Source organism: Clinocottus analis, unplaced genomic scaffold (assembly GCF_023055335.1).
Source record: "Clinocottus analis isolate CAN_PGR_092001 unplaced genomic scaffold, fCliAna1.0.p SCAF_23, whole genome shotgun sequence".
In the NCBI taxonomy this organism is placed as follows: Eukaryota; Metazoa; Chordata; class Actinopteri; order Perciformes; family Cottidae; genus Clinocottus; species Clinocottus analis.
In genome coordinates this window covers 6,074,091-6,097,280 of record NW_027175965.1, presented here as the reverse complement: position 1 = coordinate 6,097,280, position 23,190 = coordinate 6,074,091, and the positions used below count along the sequence as shown (strand labels likewise).

General features: G+C 41.9%; 1 protein-coding gene across 5 annotated transcripts in view; it reads right to left on the bottom strand.

The window, feature by feature from the left end:
• Positions 1 to 23,190, bottom strand: part of lrp8 (low density lipoprotein receptor-related protein 8, apolipoprotein e receptor) — a 160,862-nt gene that overhangs the window by 48,410 nt on the left and 89,262 nt on the right. For all 5 annotated transcript variants that reach the window (XM_068590085.1, XM_068590086.1, XM_068590083.1 and 2 more), the window contains one exon: positions 11,887 to 12,015. In XM_068590085.1, the coding sequence (XP_068446186.1) occupies positions 11,887 to 12,015 (129 nt within the window). The remainder of the gene's footprint in view (positions 1 to 11,886; positions 12,016 to 23,190) is intronic.

Genomic DNA, 23,190 nt, shown 5'->3' with positions numbered 1-23,190 from the left:
TACGACTTGAGAGTAATCAGTGGCACACTGCACAGCTACACTCTCGCCTGTTAATTAAACGCATCCATTCAATGGATTATTCTACCAATTACAATTTCAAATAGGTAATCAGTAATCGGGCACTGATTACATCTTGACAGTAACCTTTCCCACCTGCAGGTGATGGTGTTTAACTCGGGGTCGAAGCTTTCCATCCATCTATCCCCAGACCCTGAACCGGACAGCTAATAGATGGCGCAGAGAGATAGGGCACAGCGTATTGACCTTGATCTGAAGGACAATTGAACCCTTCGTCCAGCTTGGACCAGTCTAAAGAAAGCAGACGTGGAAGAAACGCATGCATGCACACGCACACACCGAGTAAAAAGATAGGGAAACTTTTCACGATCGAAATGAGACTCCAGACGCACGCACATGAAGGTGGATGTTCAAATCGGATTGTTTTGCCCTTTAGATATGCATTCAAACACAATGCAGTGTTTGCAGATACGCGGCTTTTATCACTGGTTTTAATGTTTTTGGAGCGTGGAATCAGATTCTGGTCTAATGTTGGTCACTAAGCCCAGCGCACAAGAATACACACAATTTCACCCCCACACACATACAATGGTACAAAAAAAAAGTTCACCAGGTGTTCTAGCAGGAAAGTAAGTTGAAGATCACAGATCATCACTAGAAAACAGAAATGGAAAAGGAAACATTGACTTCCCGTCGCTGTGAAACGCCGCGTTTAACCGTGAGCAGACACACGTCTGCTCTACAATCAGCTGGAAAACAGACGGTAACAGCTGATGATATTTTGGTTTGGGGTTTAAGCTTAATGGGCCATATCTTAGACAAGCGACATATTCATCTACTTTGTGAAATATCAATATGAATGCCTTATCTCTCACACGAGAGCGTCAATAAAAAAACAAATCCGTGTTGAGTCATGCATGCCTTGTACTGTCAGATACACACGGGTAATTGCAAACAAATTGGCATCTATATTCATGAGGAATGGAGGGATATATATAAAAAAAAATTCCAAAGGAGGGAAGATTTTTGTTCAATTATTCAACATTTATTAGAATAACAGCCAAAAACACATCCAGCACTTCAGTGCATGTTTTCATCAGGGCTGTGCAGGATGGAAGAAAACCACAAAAACATGGGAGCGACTAAATGCCATTTAAAAAAAAAAAAGAGTGTTCCAGTATGGACTAAGCCGAAGAGCGATGGTGATGCGTCTTATATTCATCTATTTGTGATAGATGATAGAAATTATTAAAAGCGTTGCTTTTGTTAGTTTGGTCAGTAGAAGATAATCCTCTTCAGTGACAAATTACAAACTAACGGTGCATTGCAACATTGCTTCCTAAATAGCAAGCAAGCACTCTGTCAAGATCTTAGCAATGATGGCTGACCCACTTCACAACACTCCACACATATTGGAAATTTACAGGAATGACCATTTTTAAAAAAGGTGAAATCAGGGAGGACTTCATTTAAAAAAATAAAAAGCCAAACAATGCCAATTTATAACTGTGTGGAAGAGCTACTGCATTTACTGAAGGTTCTTGCACTCTCACAGCACTCGGGCGCATCTGTATTGAGTCAGTATTTTTAGGACACTTAGCTAACGTAGCATATGCTACGTTTGTAGCACCATTACCCTTGATATGAATAAATCAGCGAAACGTCGGAGGAAAAAGAAGAAGAAGAAGGGCGCCAAAGGCGTCGGCATCCTCGCATTTGTAAAAAAAAAAAAAGATGGTTGTGATGTTGCACGGGTCTAGAAATGTTAGCCCGCCACTTAGATGAGAATTTAACACTGAGGAGCTGAGGAGGACAAGACAGGAAAAAAAAGATCATACTTTCGATGCAACACATTCTGCAGAAGGACCAGAGGACCAGAGGGCCTTGTTATGTGTGTGTGTGTGTGTGTGTGTGTGTGTGTGAAGACACACAGACAACTTGACATGCGGTCTCTCTCAAGGGCTCTTACAAAGTCTTTATCAGTGCTTTGGCTACATTAGACCTTTGAAGCAACAGCTCGGGGTTGACGGCGGCGTGCACTCACACATTCATGGCCGACACCAGACAGACAGGCCCGAGGCCCTCAGCGCTCCTACTTGCTGTTACATAAAAGTGATCCCTCTTTCCCTAATGGAATAGAGAGACAGACAGTGAGGAGAGATGGAATTCAGAATAGATTCATCACTGAGTGACAGAACAGGAGGCAGCTTCAGAAGAAGTTCCCTTTTCCAACAGCCCGGCCGAATGGGAGTTCACGAGGCACAGAGTCGACTCTACATGTTCGGAGCATTGGTTGGAAAGAGTCATCGAACATGTCAGTCAACTCCTTTTGGTTGAAAAAAAAAAGGTTAATTAATTCAACAAGCTATAGTCCGAGGAGAGATATTTTTGCCCTTTATTACACATTGCAAATTCACTCGCAAAACAAATGTGCAATACCAGAAATATCGTAAGACATAATTCGCAGTGTTTTCCTCAGTGCCATCTCCTCACTTATCTTATTGAAACAAAGCTAAGTCCCCAGGGCTTCAAACCGATGCCTGCTGATACAGCAAGCAACTGAGCTGATTACTTTGTACATGACTTGTTTTTTTAAAAAAATATTTTTCATATAAAGCAGGAAATGCTGAGAGGAAGACGAAAAAAAAGGGAAAGATGCAGAGGTAAATATATCTGCAGACATCAAGGGTGAGGTATAATCTGATTTTGGATTTGCAATAAACTGAAGCGTCAATCATAAATGCGGGCGCGCATATTTTAGCCGGCTATAACCGTCTCGAGTAATACACAACGTTGTTGTTGAAGTTTAGGTGCTGAGCTTCCTGAATTTACGCCGTTGGCTATTGTTGAAATGGCTTCTTAAAATAAATAATCCAAGATGACACCAGATAAAAAAAAATCACCGTTTGGATGCTGGCGACACAAAACGTGTGCAGAGACGACACACAGCTGAACATGTCTGGGTTGAGGGTCTTCCAGCAAACTGCAGCTTTGAACATGATAATTCACAAATTATGATAATAAAAACATGCCATCCTTAGAAAATGTGTCAAACACCTTGTCCAAACCAGACCAGAAGTCCAGATTTACACCACACGTTGCACCCGCGTGCATTCTGACCCTTAACGTGCAAGTGCATCACTATAAATCATAAACTGTTAAACCAGAATAAATCACAAAAAAACACACGCAGAGCACTTTACCTTCTTAACACACACACTTTATATTCAGCCATGCGAGTTAGAGTGTCTTTGCTCAGAGTTTAAACAGGTCACGCTGGGTGTGAAAAAGTCAGTGAAAGTGAGAAGACCTCACTTGTCGTGTGACAGCGGAATCTGGGGAATCCAAGTGAAAAGAGCAACAGAGGAAAATGCCACGAAATCCACTGAGACTGAAACTCTCCGTGTAACCTGATTGGTTTACACCAGGGAGAGACGTTCTCTTAACCACCTTCATGATGAGCCGGGACTGTAGGGAGGGCTGCTATGCTGAATAGAACAGGATATTTCAATCGCTCAATCACTATGACATCTGACAGCAGCTTAGACTTGAATATTAATAACCGCCTCTCTGCAAATCAAAGATTGAATGTGTGTGTCTGTGTGTGTGTGTGTGTGTGTGTGCAGGTGGTTTGTGCCAGATGTCCTTGTGTACCTCTATATTCACGCATGTGTGTACTGCCATAACCTCTATTGGCAATACCATTGGTGAAAACACATTTCATATTTCATATCATTTAGGCTATTAAATGGAGATTGTGATATTCCATCACTCTGTGCATGGAGTCCCACATTTTGCACATTGCACACTACACACACACACACACACACACACACATCTGGAAACTAATTGCATTCACCCCGATAATTGTGACGTACTAAATGTATGAATACATTAAAAATAGGTCACGGTGATTTAATGAGATGATTACATCGCCACTATAAACATGTAATCTTACGCTTTAGCATGTTGATAATGACATAATTACCATTTGAGATGGCCTCATCATGATAGTGTATTTGTTTCTCATGTTGCTCACGCTCCACAGCTACACCCACGTTTCTATTCTATTCCATATTACATGTTGTACTATTGTCTATAACAGTACTAGACACATATTTCCCCCTCACTGCGAGGCCAGAATCTGTCCCTCATGTTAACTGGTGTTTGTCCTTGACACAGAGGTTTATCAGCTCATCAGGTGCAAACGATTTTTGTAATGAAGATTTGACAAACTGATCACTGCAGATATACTGTACAATACAATACAATAAACTTTATTGTCCCACTCGGGAAATTTGTCCTGGACTCTCTGCGGTGCGTCACAAATGCCTTAAGTTACATAAAAACACACAATATATCCCCAGCCAAACAACAATTGCAGTATTGCACACGTCCCATAACAAACACATACATACGCCTCATAAAAATACATGCTAAAAGGATACCATAATAAAAGCACTATTAAAAAGTATTTCATAGACTTCAGTCTCAAGCACCATTGTTAAGGATTTTGATTGAAGTCGGAACAAATGAGTTTTTAAAACTGTATTATAATATACAGTTGTTTTGTTATTGCTTTGAAAACTACAGAATTCTAGAAGTTTAAAAAGACCCACGTAAACCAGGTAACAGGTAAGAGTCTGGGTGAAAATATAAGGAACTCGCTAGCTTGTCTCGAGTGGCTCTTGAAAGAAATGCTATGCAAAAAAGGCCCCAAAAAAAGAGGCAAAAAACTGGAAATTCCACTTAACTTACTTCTAGAAACAAGCACACACACACACACACACACACACACACACGCACACACACACAGAAATTAATGACGTTTAATTGACAACGTGTTCCATTAAACAGCTAGTGATATCTGGCTATCACTAGCTAGTTAGCTACTAGCTTTAGTGCAGTAACGAGCAGCTAAAAGCCATTTAGTGTGGTCAAAGTGAATCACACCATATGGAGGACGTGTATCCCATCTTTTTAAATAAACTAAATCTGGCTTTTTCAGAACCCTCGGCTGCCTGAAGTGGGGTGGTGGTCTGTGACCGGCCGCGAAAGCTGCAAACCGAAAAGATCCTTCTTATCGGACTTTCTTCACGTTCTGTTGCTTCCCCCTCAGGTCGGAGCAATGTTGTGGTTTCACATTGGTCAATGTCTTCAGACAAGCAGGCTTCCCGGTCATCTCATGTGATTCTGAGTGTGTGTGTGTGTGTGTGTGTGTGTGTGTGTGTTTGTGTGTGCGCACGGTAAAAGATAGGTTTTAGGGCTGAAAGAGGAGTGAGTAATGTTCTTAAAGCTATCTGAGTCTGAAGCGAGTGCAAACGCCGCTGGCTTGCGCAGCGAGCCTGTTTGTGAGCCGGCGCTCCATTACATTACACCTACGCACACAGCGAGAGTCACAGGATTATAAATGAAGGAGAACGTAATGGGAAGAAACTGAGACAAGAGGATACCACTCTCTGTGTATGTATGCAGGCACCTCTTCTAGTGCAAGAGTGGGTAAAGCAAGATAAAAGAGGCAAAGACCTCGAGAAACACAAATGTCCACACTCATATTACATAGTGTAGTTTGCTTTATGTGGGTGGACTGTGCTTCAGCCTTTTTTTTTTTATTATCTATTATCAAATAATGGAATAGAGGTTACATTTACTGTAGCCCACAGCGAGCTGGACTAAAGAAGTAACATGATGCACGTGTGTGTGTGTGTGTGTGTGTGTGGAGGCCTGCAGGACGCAGGATGTGCAATGTGTTTGTTCATGTGTGTGCAGTTTGTATCTCACTGTGTTCGCTTAGGATGTGTTGTCTGTGTGGAAGACAAACTTGTATCTTCACGTATGAAGGCATGCCACTTCCTACCAAGCGCACACACACACACACACACACACCTCTGCTCCTCTATAAAAAATGCAACTAACATTTCCGTGGTGGGCATTGATCCAGCGTCCGCTTGCTGTAATGTTACACATCAGCTCCGCCTGATGTGAAAAGAGCAACAGGTCCCGAGGGCCCCAGGAGCCTCTCTGACTCCTGCCTCTCTCTCTCTCTCTTTGTCTGTCTCTCTCTCTCTCTCTCTCTTTATGCATTTCCTCCCTTTTCCGTCCTCGCCGACATGGCGCTGAAAGTGTACGTGCAGTCTGTTGTTCATGTAAAGTGTTAAACTACACCATGTTGCACACAACGATCACAAAAACTAAGAATGCACACAGATGAATTAAGAAGTGTGAGGGACAGCAAAGATAATAGGAAATCTTTCAAATATGAGGCCGGCCGATTTCACCACTGGATGCGTGAATCCAGATGTAATTGGATTTGTGTGTATGAGGTAAATGAGGTACGACTGAGGCATTGTTGATCAGCACACTTCTGTCAAAGGAACATGCAACACGTGCATGGTTTGTTGATGATTTGAAATGGCAGCAACAGCTTAAAGAAATACGCAGCAAGATTGTGGTTTGGTTGTAATCTGTCTGTCTGTCCTCAAGACCCAAACGGGGCAGATGTGCACAGCGTATTCATCACGCATCGCCGGAAACTAAATGTTTGGAGTTGGAACTCTTTTCCCCCAGGTTGTAATGACACAAACGAGACATATTTAATTAATACATAATGGGGACTTCATCCCTCACTTGTAGACAATTTAATTAACTCAGCCTCCTGCATTAACACGTATATTTTTGTTTCCATTAACGGCTATTTGTAATGCATTGAGCGGAAAGGGGAAAATCAATTAATCCTCGTATCTGTTCTCATTTAAGTGGCGTGTGATCTTCTTCCGCTCGTGGAAATGTAAAGCTCTCTGGTGATCAACTCCAAGCAAGCCGGATCATTCCTGCGCTCGCTGAATCGGCACCTCAACAGGCCACACACACACACACACACACACACTCACGACACGCACACACTCTGTATTCCAGTTTGCTGAAATTAAAAGTTGATTGGCGAGCCAGTAAAGAGCCCTTTTTAATTATGTTTTGATTTAAAATGTTCATTTACAAACAAAAGGGAGGCCGTTAGTCATAAAAAAATGAAGTTTTACCAACACACACACACACACCCTGAAGCAGGCAAACACTCAAGGAGCAGCGGCGGTGTGCCTAAACAAACATGATTTCACATTAACATAAATTAAAGGCTCATAAACTTTCTTCAGAGGCCTCCGCTAAATGTAATAAAGAACCTCTCTTCCTGGATCCATGTTTTATTCAACATTGGGATATGCTCAATTAGGAGCCCTAATTAACGCTGGTTGTACTCCGGTTGTAGCTGCCACAGGGGCGAGCGATGGAGAGAGAGAGAGAGCAGGGGAGATCAAAGGTGGAGGAGGAGGAGGAGGAGGGTGACAGGGAAGATGAAGAGGTGAGTTATCAACGGGACGGAAAGCTGCAGATTTAAAAAAGGGAATTGTGTGTTGTTGTTTTTTTAAAGGTTGGATGAAGTACTGTTCTCACGCAGAGTGAACATTAGAGATTTACAATTGTTTTTTAAAATATTAAATCAGCATCCAACTCATTATCAAAATTTAAAAAAAAAAAAAAAAACCTTGTGCTTTTATTTTGAAGGGAATTTTTAATGCAGCAGAGTGCACTCTTTACTTCCGTGAGTTTACACGCCAGACTATTTGTGATAGTTCGCTACGGTAAGCTATTGCCCTCCCACACGGCGCCGTCACGCCGCTCTGCTTTGTTGACTGTAGACACAACACTCGTACATCTGTAACATCAATAATACATTGATTTCCCAAGTACGCGTAAGCAAAAGTATGACAAACAAAAGCAGCATGATTATGATTCATGCGACCCAAAACTCTCAGCGCAGTGACAGAAGAAGAGAGATTGATAGAGCTGGGATATCATCTTTAATAACGTGCTGTTTGTTTCTCATTTGCAAACATTATTCTTCTTCTTTGCCTGAGCTTAAACATTGTGCTTTATCAGTGTAAAACTAAATATGGTGATTTTGGGGGAATTACTCTCGACCTACAGTCGCTTCACATTAAGATGAATATCATTTACTGTGGTAGATTATTTTTTTGTTCAATTAAAGCAGCTTAAAAAAAAAAGTAAATTTTGAGCCAATGAATAAAATCAATGCTATGGGAAGATTGAGCCTCGGTATAATTAACTTACACATGTGTGTATGCTTTTACAGATATGTTGAAGCCCTTATTTCTCTGTCTTTGTCCAATATCAGGAAACCCAGCGGTGATCAGTCTTTCAGACGGCCAGGAACGTCATCTTTCCACACTTAAATCCGTTTATTCGTGACATGTCTACAGTTTACTGACAATTCCCTTGAACTTTGATATAAAGAACAAAAAAACGAAGCTAATGGATCCATTGGGAGGCCTTTGAAGTGGACCTTAACGCGTGAACTCGGGTAACACCGGCCTCTTCCACGGATCAGACAAACTTAATATTCACCACGACCGCCTTCATCTGTAAATTATAGATGAAAAGCTGATCTCTACAGGTTATTATAACAGCAAGGCACCGATAACACACACACACACACACACACGCACAGCATCAGGCAGGAAATCAATTATCATCAAGACCCCCATGAAATATTTCACAGCTGTATTAACCACTTTTATTTCTCACTGCAAAGAGGGCTGAAGGCTCACACAGGTCAGACGAGAGGAAAGGCCGCGGAAAGAGCGCATGATTTCTAAATTGACGGAGTGAGAGAACAAGAAGTGGAGGTGCCTGGGATGTGGTGAGGGAGAGAGAGGAAAGAGAACGTTTTTTGAGACAAGAGACGGTATGTGAGCAATGGAGGCATGGGTTACACGACGCGATCGACGGGTTTTCGTGAGGTCGTGGCCACCAACTCCCGATGTGATCACACTGTGTCCTAGCAGCCTGACACCCTGACAACGTACGCGATGGATGGAGGTAAATGAGCGTATTCAGGGAAAGTGAGGACCAACAACAGGGGGAACAGAGAATATGAAGTGGAGACGGGTTTACCCGACCAGAAAATGTCAACACAAGTATTTGAAATGTAGCATATTTGAGATAAATTCTACATGTCGTGTTTTGACTAATTTAGGTTGAACCAAATACTTTAAATACATTTTTTTTTAAATATTATATGAGCAAAACGGGGCTACTTTTGACATGTTGACGATACAAAACTTAAACTATTTGTTCCCATTTTTATCCATCTTAATTCAAATATAATGAAGTAATTCAGACACATGTAACACTTAAATAACTGATCATAGACTGCAAAAAATATGAATTAAAGCACAATAGAATAGAGACAGACCGACAGATAAAAAAGAGAGATAAGAAAGTGAAAGAAAAAGAAACGACTAGATAAGAAATGATCAAAAAAGTGGAGACGATCAATGAGGTTTAACACAAATTTAACACAAGTAGAGTCGGCATCACATGTACTTGGCTGGTGTGACTAGCTAAACCATGATTTATGGTTTTCAAAGCGACACATCATGGTAAAAATGGGGTGTTCAAAGCGATGCGATTGCACAGCTCAAAATGTAAATTAATTACAATTTGGATATCAATTTGATCTAAATTGCCTCCGCAGTCAGGAAAGTGAATTTAAAAAAGGTAGTTTAACGTTCTCTATTTGACAGTGAGCATATATTGGAAAGATTGAGACCTAATTAGCGTCCAGGAGCATTCTCACAGTGTGTGTGTCCTTAATTATACATGCATTTGCATTGTCCTTGCAGTGTACATAAATGTATTTTGTGCATTCCTTACAGCATGAGAATGTCTGAATGTCACAGTGCCCGAGGGATGAAGCAAACAGTATGGAAACTGAGCTGCACCAGATACACACCCCTGTGCTTCTGGGGGAGGACTCTCCCATGCTACGTTTAGTCCTGCCTCTACACTACAACTGGGCAGAATTACTTCACCTTCACTCCACAAAAATATAATCTCCCCGAATGTCTGAAAGTCATATTTTCTCTCCCAAAGACACTCACATACAGATGTTTATACAGCCATTCAGATGTGCATATACATTTAAAGTGGTTTCGCTTTCTCGGAAAGGGAAAATATGACAATCTATATTCTTATAGAAAATGCTCTGTGCACATGTGTGTGTGTGTGTGTGTGTGTGTGTGTCTCGCAGGTTTGTAATCAATAATGCTGTGGGTCAGATGTTTGCGTTGATGAAAATCAATACCCTTTTTACAGCTTCAATCCCAGCTGTGAGTATGTGGGCTTGATACAGTAATGTGATGCGAGCGTACAGTATGACTTGGGCTGATAAAGAAGCAATCTGAGTGTGTGTGTGTGTGTGTGTGTGTGTGTTTATCTGTGCTTTGGTCACAAAGCTGGTTAGCAGCATTCCTGTAACGTATGCTAAGCCTCGCGCGTGAGCCTCAGAGATATCAAACACTGAAATGCAATTTTGCAGCGTGATCGAAATCAAGAGCAAAACATGTTGTGTTGGTAAATGCGGTATGCGTTTACGGCATGAATCTGTGTGAACTTGTTCCTCTTTAGTCATGTCTTATTCTGAGATGCTTGTGCCTGAAACTCTATGACGACATCCTGGTGTGTAGTGTTGTGTGTGACAATTTGTGTTGAAGAATAAGACTGTGGGCTCCATCTTTGTTTGGTGCGTGGATGAGACAGTACCGGTGTTGAAATTGGGAGCAAATAGGATTGGCTGCAATTCATCTGCCCCCAACACACCCGCACATGTTACATAATGTTCTACAGAAGAGCCTCTAACTATGAAAACAGTGAAAGTGTCAGTGAGCACGATGCCCTTTCTCGACAAAACCAAAAGGCCGGCGGAATGCGTGTAAGACCTGTGGTCGCCTCGTGCGAGGAGGTTTTTTTTTTTTTTAATGTCAGACACAGCACAACCTGCTGTGTAGGTCGGACGCATCTTGAAAAAACACACTTTCAAGATACATAACTGGTTTTCTATTCCGTTTAACTCTCCGGGCCCGGATCCCCACAGTCCGAAGAGCGAGAGTGTTTTTTTCACATATTTCCAGCTCATCGAGCATCAGCCGAGAACACGGACGAGAAAGATTGAGCCGAGGAAGAACAGAAACAGAAAATATATAAATTGATACAGTACATGAAGGGATGAAACATTTGACATTTTTGGCAGCTGTTATGTTAAGTAAAAAAAAAAATACACCCGGCTGCACTTTGGACCAGATTGATAACGGCCCGTGTCGACGCATACGTCCTATTGGGTACAAGATATTGGTCTCATATCCCCAGGTTTTACATTTTATGAAAGGATTTCAAAAAATATATGAATTAAGGATTGATCGGGGTCTGTCAAAACACATTGTGCAATACAGCTATTTCTGAATTGTTACACAATACCACATTTCTAGAAGTATTATTACATGGGACTATTATTGTTTTCATTTTTTCCTCAATTTCTCTCCCAGGAGTCTATTTTTATTGGTTTTCTCTGTTCGCCTCGGTTGTTACCGTCTGCTTCAAATCCTTTTCCAGTAAAAAAAAAAAAAAAAGTTGGCGAGGTCTTCAGTTTATTCAGTGCTTCACATGCAATTCAAAAGACTTGATAAACCTTTTCTAAAATGTAATTAAATCATTTGAAAACTTGGAGCGTTATTAAACAAATGACACAGTCAATGTTAAATTGAGCAGATTTAAAAAAAAAAATCCAGCAGATCATAGTATTGGTATTTTGTATTAATCAAATAGAGTACACACTAAACAAATAGAACACTTAACCAATGATCATCTGATAAACCTTCCAGTAGAAACAGGTTGTTTAAGCTATAATTTAAGGGGTTTCTAGACTTGGTTCACCAGTGAGGGACAGGAACCCAACGTTGAGTTGCAATGAAGCTTAAACAAAACACTGTTTCCTGTTCCTCTGCATGAGCTCACCTGCAGCGCACTGGTCCTCATCTGCACCGTTCTCACAGTCTCTCTCTCCATCGCATCGCCATGACAAGGAAACACATTTGCTGGCAGCTCCTCCGCAGTCAAACTTCTCCGGTGGACAGGTCTGTCGGCCTGTGGCGAGCGGGCAGAGGTGAAGGAGAGAGAGAGAGAGAGAGAGAGAGAGAGAGAGAGAGAGAGAGAGAGAGAGAGAGAGAGAGAGAATTGAGAATGGGCAGGGAAGAGAAAAGGAGAATGGAAGAATGGATAGCAGATGAAAAAGTTGGGGAGGAATTGGATGGGAGAGAAGTGAAGCACAGAGGGACAAAGAACGAAGACGGGCAAAGTGAAATGAAAAAAGAAAGAAACATGGGGAGAGAGAGAAAGAGAGAGAGAGAAAGAGAGAGAGAGAGAAGAGACAGTCAGTCAATGAAACAGTTTGATAACTAAGTTATCTTGTTGCTCCAATCCATTCTCCCTCAAAGGCCTGCAATTAAACCAGACACACAGTGACAGAGGGACAAAAGAGCACTGACACATACACACACATACACACACACACACACACACGCGCGCGCGCAGACGCACGCACACACTCAAATTACTTGATCTGATTTACTAAACTCAGCAAATGCATTTCAGAGCTGGAAAGATTGAAGGATTGACATTTTTTGCTTAATTAATGATTCAATGACATAAATTCGAACAATGCTTCTAAACAACAGATTGACTGATTGCTTCTGTGAACACGTCGCAAAAATGCATCGCAATACAGACTGCATACATATAGTGCCGTGCTTTCTTCACGCGGGGAAACCTTATTTAATTAAACATGTAATTGTGTAGAGAGTAAGTGTGATGCACTTTATCAAACAGACACACACACACACACACACACACACACACACACACGCTGGGTGTGAGAGAGAAAGTGGTCCCTCTTGGTGAAAGTCCATTACAGGAGAAAAGGCCATTGTTCCTACATGTGTCGCCCGTGGGGTTGGCACGGGGAGAAAAAATACAGCCGTCCAATACATCAACTTTACACTGAGTCCCTGCAGCAAATCCATGTCCTTTCTCACACACACACACACACACACACACACACACACTCACACACATACACACCACAGGGACTCCGTAGCCCCAGATTACATTATAGCGCTGTGTCAAACGCAAGTCTATCAATTATACATATTTGACCACCAGCATGCTTCTTGGCAAGCAGTCGGAGTGTTTGTTTGTGTGCCCGTGTGTGCGTGTGTGTGTGTGTGTGTGTGTGTGTGTGTGTTACCGCCACAGATCAATAGTTCCTCTGGGATTTTCCTATTTCAGTCTCGTTCTCTATTCATTCATCTCGTATTTCTTGCTTCTCATTCTGTATTTTGAGCAGTACCGAGTAAATTGTTGCCATCCCAACGTCGGCCCTCATGGAGGGACGCTGGGGGGTTTCAGCCTCGCCATGTGGCCGAAACCTGCCGGCATTTTCTCTACACGATTGAAGACTCGGCTGCTTGCGTTGCATTTGAATTGTGGATCTGGACAGGTTTGGAGTTTTGCAGTTTGGATTGCCTTTCCCTCCCGTCTTTTGCTGGTGTTGATCTTTTGGATGACCTGACCTTTAGAGAAGAAAACCCTCCTGCAACTCCTCTTAAAGTGAGCGAACACTGCACACGTGCAAAATGTTTGTATTTCAATGGGAGGAGGTGTGTCAATGTGAGGAAGGAGGCGAGTTGTCAATCAATTTCAATGTGTGTTTGCACTGGAAATACTGTACGCCATACTGTAGACAACACCGGTCTGATGTTTCCCATTATTGACCTACTCCAAGTGTGTGTGTGTGTGTGTGTGGGTGTGTGTTTGTGTCAGACAGCAGAGTCCAAGGGCTACGACTCTCTTTCTCACTTTAATATGAACCCACGCAGGAAAGCCAACCGCCAGTGGGGGGGCGGTCCACTCAGCGTGTGATTGACAGCTGGGTTAAAAGGATGTAATTTGTCTGGCTGACCATTTCAGGCCCCGGTAGTTGAGAAGGGCGGAGTCAGGGATCAGCTGTCAATCAAATGACTGAATATGAACAACAGAGAACTTCATTGACATCGATCATGAAAAAATCCATGATATGATTTTCATCCCAAGGGTAATAATGTTTACAAAATGAAAAAGACACATTAAATGTTCTATTATTGTATGTTTGAATAATACGTTGTGGCTGCTAATGACTGCTCAGTTGCTTCATGGCCTTTGATATGTGATACAATAGCAGCTCTACCCAAACGTTCAAAGTGTTTATAAAACATTTTTCTATTTGCTGCCTCAGTCTATTAGACAGCAATATAGAGTATTGCAGACAACGAGATGTTTCACACTGTCGGCAGAAACAAGGGCGGGCTGTTTTGAATAAACAGAAGTGTAGTACATGAAGGTAATTAGCATCATGAACAGCCAGCAAGTCTGCAGAGACAAAGAAAAACATGCCAACTAAAGGAAATCCACAATGGCCGCGTTTCCCAGATTCGATCGTTCTTAAGGACTTAAGAAGGGTTCAGCTAAGAAGGAGCGCTAAGATAGGGGTGTTTCCCAGACGCGTTCTTAAGAGCAGGTCTGGCTGATCTTCTTAAGCTAAGAACGACTCTGGGGAAACATATCCTTCTTTCACAGCGCTCTTAAGAGCGTTCCTAAGAAGCTCTTAGCGCTTAAGAGCTTCTTAACGAATCGCAACCAATGTCTGAGCGTCACAACAACTTTGTGAAAAATTACATTTAAACAACACTGGAATACAAATGTAACACCAGAACGCAATCCAAATCAAAGAAGAGAACAAATCCCTTTCCTTTTCCTTTTTTTAAATCAAGGTTTTTTTGCAGTCTGACTTTGTCAATCCAGATGGTAATGGCGTTGATAATGAAGTTGTAGGAAAGACACTTTCCTCAGACTTTTAAAAGTCATTGCTTGGCACAGATTGTCCCTCTCTCTGCGTCCCCCTCTCGCTGAACGCTGACAGGTGGATCCAGCGGCAGAACAGGCGCTAAGCGGCATTGATACACTTATGGAGAGAAAACTGTGGACGAGTCTGTGCCTGCAGAGCTGTTGCAGACTGTGATCATATCCCAGGTCAAGTGCAATATCGACTGCCACTCTCACCGCAGAGAACTTTGTGAAGGTTGCGTTCCATCAAACATGTTTCGAGATGGAACAACTTAAACTTGGAAAAAAAACAACTTTGTGGTTAAAGGACTGAGCCACTGTCGCCCAGACACAACTGTCCACACAAACACACACAAAACACACACCTGTCTCAGTTGCCAGTCATAGGCGTTTAACTGAATTGACTATTGTTTGACTTTGTATTGGAATAATATTTCATGGGCTATAAAACCCAGAGGGCAAAGAGGCAAACGCTGGGCTGTTAGCACCCCGCTAACTCGCTAGCTGCCAAGAAGGCCTACAGGGAATAACAGCTGAGCGACTGCTGTTGGCCCCCCATGCTCCAGTGGAGCTGCTTCGTGGCGAGCGATGATGGGATGATGTTGGTTGGACACCGTCGCTCCCAGGTGGGTGTTTGCATCCGGATGAGTGTGAAACAAGGTCCAACCAAGCATGTGCCGTCAGTGAATACAGCCAGGTAATATATGAAGCAAAACAAAATAAAGAAACAATTTGTTGCATGAGGTCATACCTATTAGCCAAAATTAGCCAAAACAATACGCATTAACATATTTAATGAATTGTCCCTAGGGGAATTTGCGGTTGTTGTTTTTTTTTCCAGTATGACACTGCATTACAAAGTGGCAGAGCTTAAGATAGGACACATGCATTGTTTTTATGTACTCATGACAGTATGCCGTTAGCCAAATGTTGCAAACTCGTCACTAAACTTAATTTTTAAGCAACTTCGAGATCTCACTCAAACCGCATGAATAAAAGTTTGCATTGGCTGCAATTGGGCAGATTTAGTCATCTTATTGATAGGCCGCACCATATGAGATTATTATAGGGCTTTATTGGACTTTATTTTGACAAAAAAAGCCTTTTTCCTACAATTCTTGGGTCCAGTATTTTGAAATTTGTGCAGTGGAATTTAAATAGGCTTTGTTGCTCCTGGGGTCAGAAAACTCATTTGGCACATAAGGGACCGTGCAGTCTTTTTAATTCAAACAAGTCCACAACCAGAAGTGGTACAGACTTGTTATTCTCCTCACATGCCTGCCTAAATGTGCATTATGAGCAGGGTATAGGGGTGGACACTGTATGCTAATGAAGTTTTGATGAACTACCTTCTTAATTTCCCTTCGCGAGGAGGGCGGGGATCAGAGCATCTTAGCGCAGCATCGCGTCCGCTAACTCGCTGCCTGCCGAGCATCAAAGCTAGCCTCCCCGGTGATTGATTCAGGCGGCTCGTAGCCCCGTGGGCTAATGCTACGGTAATTTATTTATCATGAGGTGTGTGCATGAGGCCGGGAGGTAATGACTCATTCTTAAGTCACTGTCTGCCACAGTGAGACACGACGTCAAAACAAAAGGCGCACGGGAGGAGAGCGCATGTGCTAACATGGCACATGTTGAATGGAAGCTCGTGGATGATTATACCCTGAACTGGCATTAAGCGCTATAGTTGCATGAATATAAAATGCTTAAAGCTACACTGAATTCCTGTGCACCCCGGGAAGAACAGAGCTGATTGATGAGGTACAATGCTTCAACATCTTTTTATGCAAACATCTGAAAACCATGTCTCATCACATCAGAGGAATATTATGAATGCCTGAATACTCTGCACAGCCATGAATACCAATTGGCTCCACATGTAATCCAAAACAAAATGCATACTATATGGAAGGCCATTTTTGTATTTTTCTTCATCAACTTGTGATAATATCTACAATACATGTTAACTAGAATTGACCACATATTGATTGTCCTTAAGTAAGTGTAGATAATGTGAACGGAGAACTCGTGTCTGACACCTCATTATTTAAGTCTCACTGACAGGGGGAGGGGTGGAGTGCTTAAAAAACAGCTGATTGTCTGTGAAATAGCATAATTAAAGTTAAGTTTCAGCCATGAGTTTGCACTATAAATTGGTGAGTGGCTGCTTGAGAACAGTAAAATGTTACTGCTTGGCTGCTCTGGAGGAAAGACAGGGTCAAGGCATCCCTTGAATACACAAGCGTGTGCTGGCATGAGTCCTTCTGCTTATATGGGGAGACCATGTCATATTTCAGCCATTGGATTTCCGCATCTAACATTGACGTGTCACAAACGGATTCCTTTATTTATAGACTCGGATACCTGGATCGACTTCAAATCATGAACAATAAATGAGGGAGAAGAAAACAATAGAGGATGAATATCGATGGGAAACAAAGAGAGAATAAGGCAGATCCGAAAAAAAAAGGAAATAGAGTGAGATGAAATAGGAGGGAGGTGGGGTCATGTATTGGTCACTGAATAGAGAATATCAATGTAGGGGGAAAAATTGGGACCAATGCAATTACAGGAAGATACTCCAGAGACACACTCGGAGAGATACGTTGAGGCATTGGATTGGAATCGGATCAAATTGGGGCCCGAGGGTCTGCTGTACAAATGCACACATCTGGTCGCTCACGTATTCAGCTCTAAAGCACTTCTACCAACTCTCCACCAAGTACCACAAATGCATAAACATGAAGATTAATGCACACAAACATTAGCGCAAACAAAAGCACCCAAACACAAGTTGACGTGTAGCGTAGATGTGTGCGTGTAATCCCGTTAGAGATGCGGACTGGGTCACATTTTAGTGGTCCTTAATGAATATGTTGTTTCTAATTTCAGGGTCTGCAATTTCATTCAAATGAATGGGAAGAGAGTGGTTAATCTATTTAAATCATGTGCATGCAGTATGAATGAAACGCGTTACTTTTAGTGCTGTAACCTTTCCAAACGGGAAGAAACGCACAGAGTAGACAAAGGACAGGAGGCAGGGGAGCCTTAAGCCCACATTGCTCTTACGCATCAATGATTCATACAAGACCAGAGATGTATGGATGAGCCAATTATTTGGCTTGTAAGGACTTTGCAAGTCTAATGCTGCTTTGATGGGTTGCAGCGGGGTAAAAAAAAAAAAAAAAAACGCCACGGTGACGCTCATTAACCTCATTCTATAGAGTGGTCTTATTTTTACGGGCTTGTTAATGTAAATGTAGGACGGTAATGGTGTGTGTGTGTGTGCGTGTGTGTGTGTGTGCGTGTGTGTGTGTGTGCGTGTGCCCATAAGGGATAGACAATGCCGTATTAGGACCATTAGAGAGGGAGGTAAAACTAAAATATAAAAATATCCAGAGGGAAAAAAAACATGGATATTCTTTAACATTAGAGTGGTTAATATAAAATGGTAAATAACTCACAAATGTACGAGACAAAAAAGAAGAAAACAAGATACTGATTTGATGAGGTGATAGCTTTTGAGCGCAAGGAACTCTGTTGCAAACTGTTACACCTCCTATAAGCGTGTGCGTGTGGCATAGCATGTGTACCATGTGTACCATGTGTGTACCATGTGTACCTTGTGATCTATTGAAAAAACAGATTACAACGATCCTTGCTTTCCCTCTTACCATCTGATTTTAATGACACTATAGATACCTCTGGTCAGGCAATATAGACAGTTTTTTTAAACCGTTGGGCAATATTTAATATGCACATTAGAACTAGAACAATGAGTTATATCAATATATTAGTTGATCAACAGAAATATCATTATCATGTCCACCGTACTGACAGTTTGAAATATAAAATACATCACTGCACTGCACCGAGTTTCTAAAAAGGCAGGTTTTCCTCCTCGAACGACGATGCATCATTCGGCACGAATCTCGCCTCGGAGCGAAAATGTGAGATGTCAAGTTAAGAAAATGGAAGAAAGAAGTTGATGAACCCACATGACACGGAGGTCCAACTTCACAGGTCAATGACAATTCCTTCCTATTACGCTGTCAACTCTGTCTACTCACGTCTACAAACTCACACATCACTCGCAATGTGCAGGAGCAGAATGCTCTGTCCAGCGTACACTCACGTTATGGCCACAGCTACTTCACACGAGTTATTTTGGAGATGGAAGAAGTGTTGTAAGTGTGTGTGTGTGCTGCACAGCGGGCATTACTGTATGCATGAGGTCATGTTGGGATTTGTCTGCATGTGCATGTACCATAAGTTTGAAGATGGTTACATGTATTTTTGTATGCATGACTGAGCATTTGTGTGGTTGTTTATAATATATGTGTGAATGCATGAGTGTGTGTGTTTTGCATTTCCTCACACCACGTTGAGAACTGGAGCATGATGTGTCATGGCCATGTACAATGGAAAAAAAGGCTATGGGATGACAGGGAGTTCAACAAGATGAGGGTGGTTGACTTTCCGGGTTATGGATGGCAAGAAAAACAAAACTAGTTTAAAATATATAGGAAGATCCCCAAAGAAAATGGTGTGTACGATATTACATTAATGTCCTTTTTCACACTTTCCTGTGTATGTTCTTGACTCTTAAGTTTGTCACTGAATGTAAATGAGCAGTTTGGACTTGAAGGCGAGGGCCGCAGCGCCAACTCAACCCCCCCCTACTTGTCCTTCAGATGTAAAATCCAATTTACAGAAAGGGCGTATGTGGTTAATATCAGATTACATTTTAAATGAAGGTTAGTGTTGATTAGTGGCTTTCATTGGAACACTGATCTGCTATTACTGCAGCCCTGATGTAGTGAAAGGGGGGAGTATGCTGGAGAGAGAGAAAGATCAAAGTCAAGAGAAAGGAAAGAAAACATGATCAGAGAGAGCAAGTGCAGTGCACAAGAGAAAGTAGTGGGATGGCAATAAAACAAGAGGATAGGAAAATAAAAGCCATGTAGGAGTAACATAAGACACAAACCACAGGGAGCTGACAATGAAAGAGATTAAGCATATTCTCAAAGTAGGCAGAACTGATGTTGCTGTTAAAATATTGTGCAGACTATGCAAATTCGGAAAATTTGGAAAGTCAAAAGTGAATCACAGTAAATGCATGAATGTGGTTCCTCTGATTAACAAGAACCTCATGGGGATTTGAACCTCTGCTGTGGGAATAGACGAGCAACAGGGACTGACAGGGACTTTTGGGCCTTCTGCTCGAGTGGAAACATCACACCAATGCCTTCTTTCACAAATAGAAGAAGGTCATATCAAAACATGTTCTCATTTCTGATACGCAAACTTTTCTCATCACATGAAGTATGAAAGGTTGTTTTTGTGATATTGCCACGATTTTGCGCACCTATAGAATGAGTTGACGTGACTGAGATTCCTCATTTGTCTCTCAGCTGGTACGATTAGTTTTTTATGGGGGGGTCAGAAGAAGACGTGAAACTGGAGCTCTCTCTCTCTCTCTCTGCTGTGTGAGGGGGAAGACGGGGCTTGTTAAATGTGGAACCATTAACACAGTCTAGACTGTGGGTCTGTCACAGTGCCGTGGGGGGGAAGAAATACAGCGGGACACCAGCACACTCTTAGGAAATTGCCACTTTCTTCCAACAGGCCTCTCTTAAAGGTTGTTTAGTAGACGACACATTGGGCATTAAAAATACCGCCAATGGCGAGTGCCACATCTCAACTAATGGTCGCGGAAGAAGGGAGGCAGACAAAAAGAAGAGAGGAAGGAGGAGGAGAGTTTGGGATGCACAGAGCGTGGGGCGTCCTGGGGCAGCAAACCAAGTTTATTGCCTCTGTGGCGGTTAATTCAAAGGCTGGGTCGGGTGACAAACGCAGGGGTGTGGCATCTAAAACAGGCAGCCAAATTATGTGGAGAGCCTAGTTGACTTCTGAAAGCTTCTGAATTGACTTTTCTAATGTTATAAGACAGCTACTGGCTGTATAAAGTTGCAATATAGAGTCCTTGCAACGGTGGGCTCAGCTAAAGTAGACGCTTTAGCCAGTGTAGTGGCCTCAAAAACACCTGACTTTTGACTTATTATGGCGAGACTATTTCCGGACCGAAAAAATGTGGAAACCCACAAAGAATGTTTTGTACAGTCTGTTTACATGACTGTGAGAATCATCCAGCACTTTTACATTAATCATATTTCTATAATAGTAACAACTGTGCAAAAAAAAACAAACGTGTATACTCGTGCAAATTGTAACATACAGTTGATTTATACACACTGTTATATTTTGCCATGCAGCTATTTATCTCTCAGCACCTGTTATTATTATTATGTTGGACCAGCGTTCAGATTACTGACGATGCATGTGCTGCTGCTTCTTCCACTCTGTCCTCTTCTGCTTTTTCAGAGCATTTATCTTTCTGCTGTGCATTTTGACCTCATGGAAGCCCCGCTGCAGGCCTTACAGCGGATATGTTGCTCTGTCGAACTTACGTTGAATTAATAAAATAAAAAAATGTCTGCATTCCAGCGCCAGGACCACTGTAGTGTGCATACTGGGGCACTTAAATGGAGCAGATTTGACTATGAAATGCCAAATGTCTTCTGTGACAAAGGTCTAATTTGCTCCCCGATGACTATCTGAGCTTACGACCATCTGCTTCCCTTTTACTGCTTTCTTCCTGCTTCAGCCTAACTGACTGGATCGGTTTGCCAGTCTGACGGATTCTTTGTTTTTAACATGCTGTTTGACCCAATGCGCTTTTAAATCACACATGTACCGTCTCCCGAGTCTGCTTTCGGAAACCACATAATCAGGTGTTTCAATTTAGCGTGGGAGGCTGTCGTTTTGTTTTTTCGCCCGCCGGAATGTTGAAGGCTAAAAAGTGTGATGAAAACATAATTATTGTTATGCGTGGATCTTTACAAACGCGACCAAAACACCAGCAAAAGCAATCCCGTCGGACAGTTCCAGCTCCACGAGACGCCCTCCGAGAGCAAAAACATATTGACCGCCAATCAATCGTAACCAGTCAAGATCAAGGGTCACTAATTGAACGGAAGAAAGGAATTGACGGAAAAAATCAAATGGTGTCTGTTGCTGCGTAGGTGTTTTTTACTGTTGGATGGCCATGTCCAGTGGAAACCAGGAAGTAACACAAATGTTCACTGATATCTGAGCTGGTTCATTACATGTACTGTACCACTGGAACTATGAGACTTGCTCTGTGCAGCTTGTGGGAGTTACATCGATAATCACCACTTACGGCTCTGATAAATAACTACTTTCTCATATATCGAGTGTTTCTCACAGGACCTCTTTGGTTCAGCTTTCTCTGTGTGTCATTATTGCAGAATGGCTTTCATAAGGCAGCTAAAATGCAATGTGTCAAGGGTACTTCCTGTTGTGTATGTTGTGGTTAGGTGGCTATTCTCTATCTTCCTTTCGGGATCAATACACTTTCCCTTATTACTGATATAAATCAAGTTGAAGACATTTGTGGGTAATGAGATGCCACAAGATGGCAAGATAAGCAGAACAATGCACATGAGGGACTGATATCATGGGCTTACAGTATGAGGAGGGAGGGAGAGAGAAATACAGAGAAAGAGGGGGAGAGATTAAAGTAATTCTCAGTATTGTAGCTTCAACTATTTATGAGCTGGATTTCACAAAGAAACAAATCAACACACTCACTACTCTGTCTCTTTGTGACGAGACTACTAAAAACTGATTCTTCACCAGAAATGTTGGTTTGCAGAAGCATTGGTTGTTTGTCAAAATACTTCAAACTAATTATATTTTTAAATTCCCACCCAGCAACCTCAACCTCCTTTTCAGTGTAACACAACAATGAATAGGAAGTGGTAATGATGTCACAAACAGTATTATGGAGGAGGTTGGGTGGGTGTTTGGATGTACAACACTTGTGACTTTTTTTTCATGGACATTAAAAACATACCCCACAGTGTTCACATAATAAATAAAAAATACATTTTGATGCAAAACATTCAAACATACTGAGATTTCGTAAAAACTAAATAAAATCATAGCTGTTCAACGTTTTTCGCCAACCTTATATTGAAAAAAACTAAACTGTTTTTACCAATGCTTTTAGTTTTTTGTCTTTCCATAAATACTCATGTGTGTCCACTTTGATAACATAACTACAGGTTAATTTAAAAAACGTAACTGACAGAAATACCGTCAGTAAAGTTTTTTTGGTGGTTAGCTCAAAAAAACGTCAGCTTGATCGAGTGTTAGCTTAAAGACAGCACGGCTCCATTGATCAGATCACAAAACAGAGAGAAAACAGATGGAAGGTATTGCTTTCCATTACGTTTGCTTGTAATTTGCCTCCGCTCTCTTCTTTGCTGTATCGTGCGTCTGCCTCCATTACTTGTT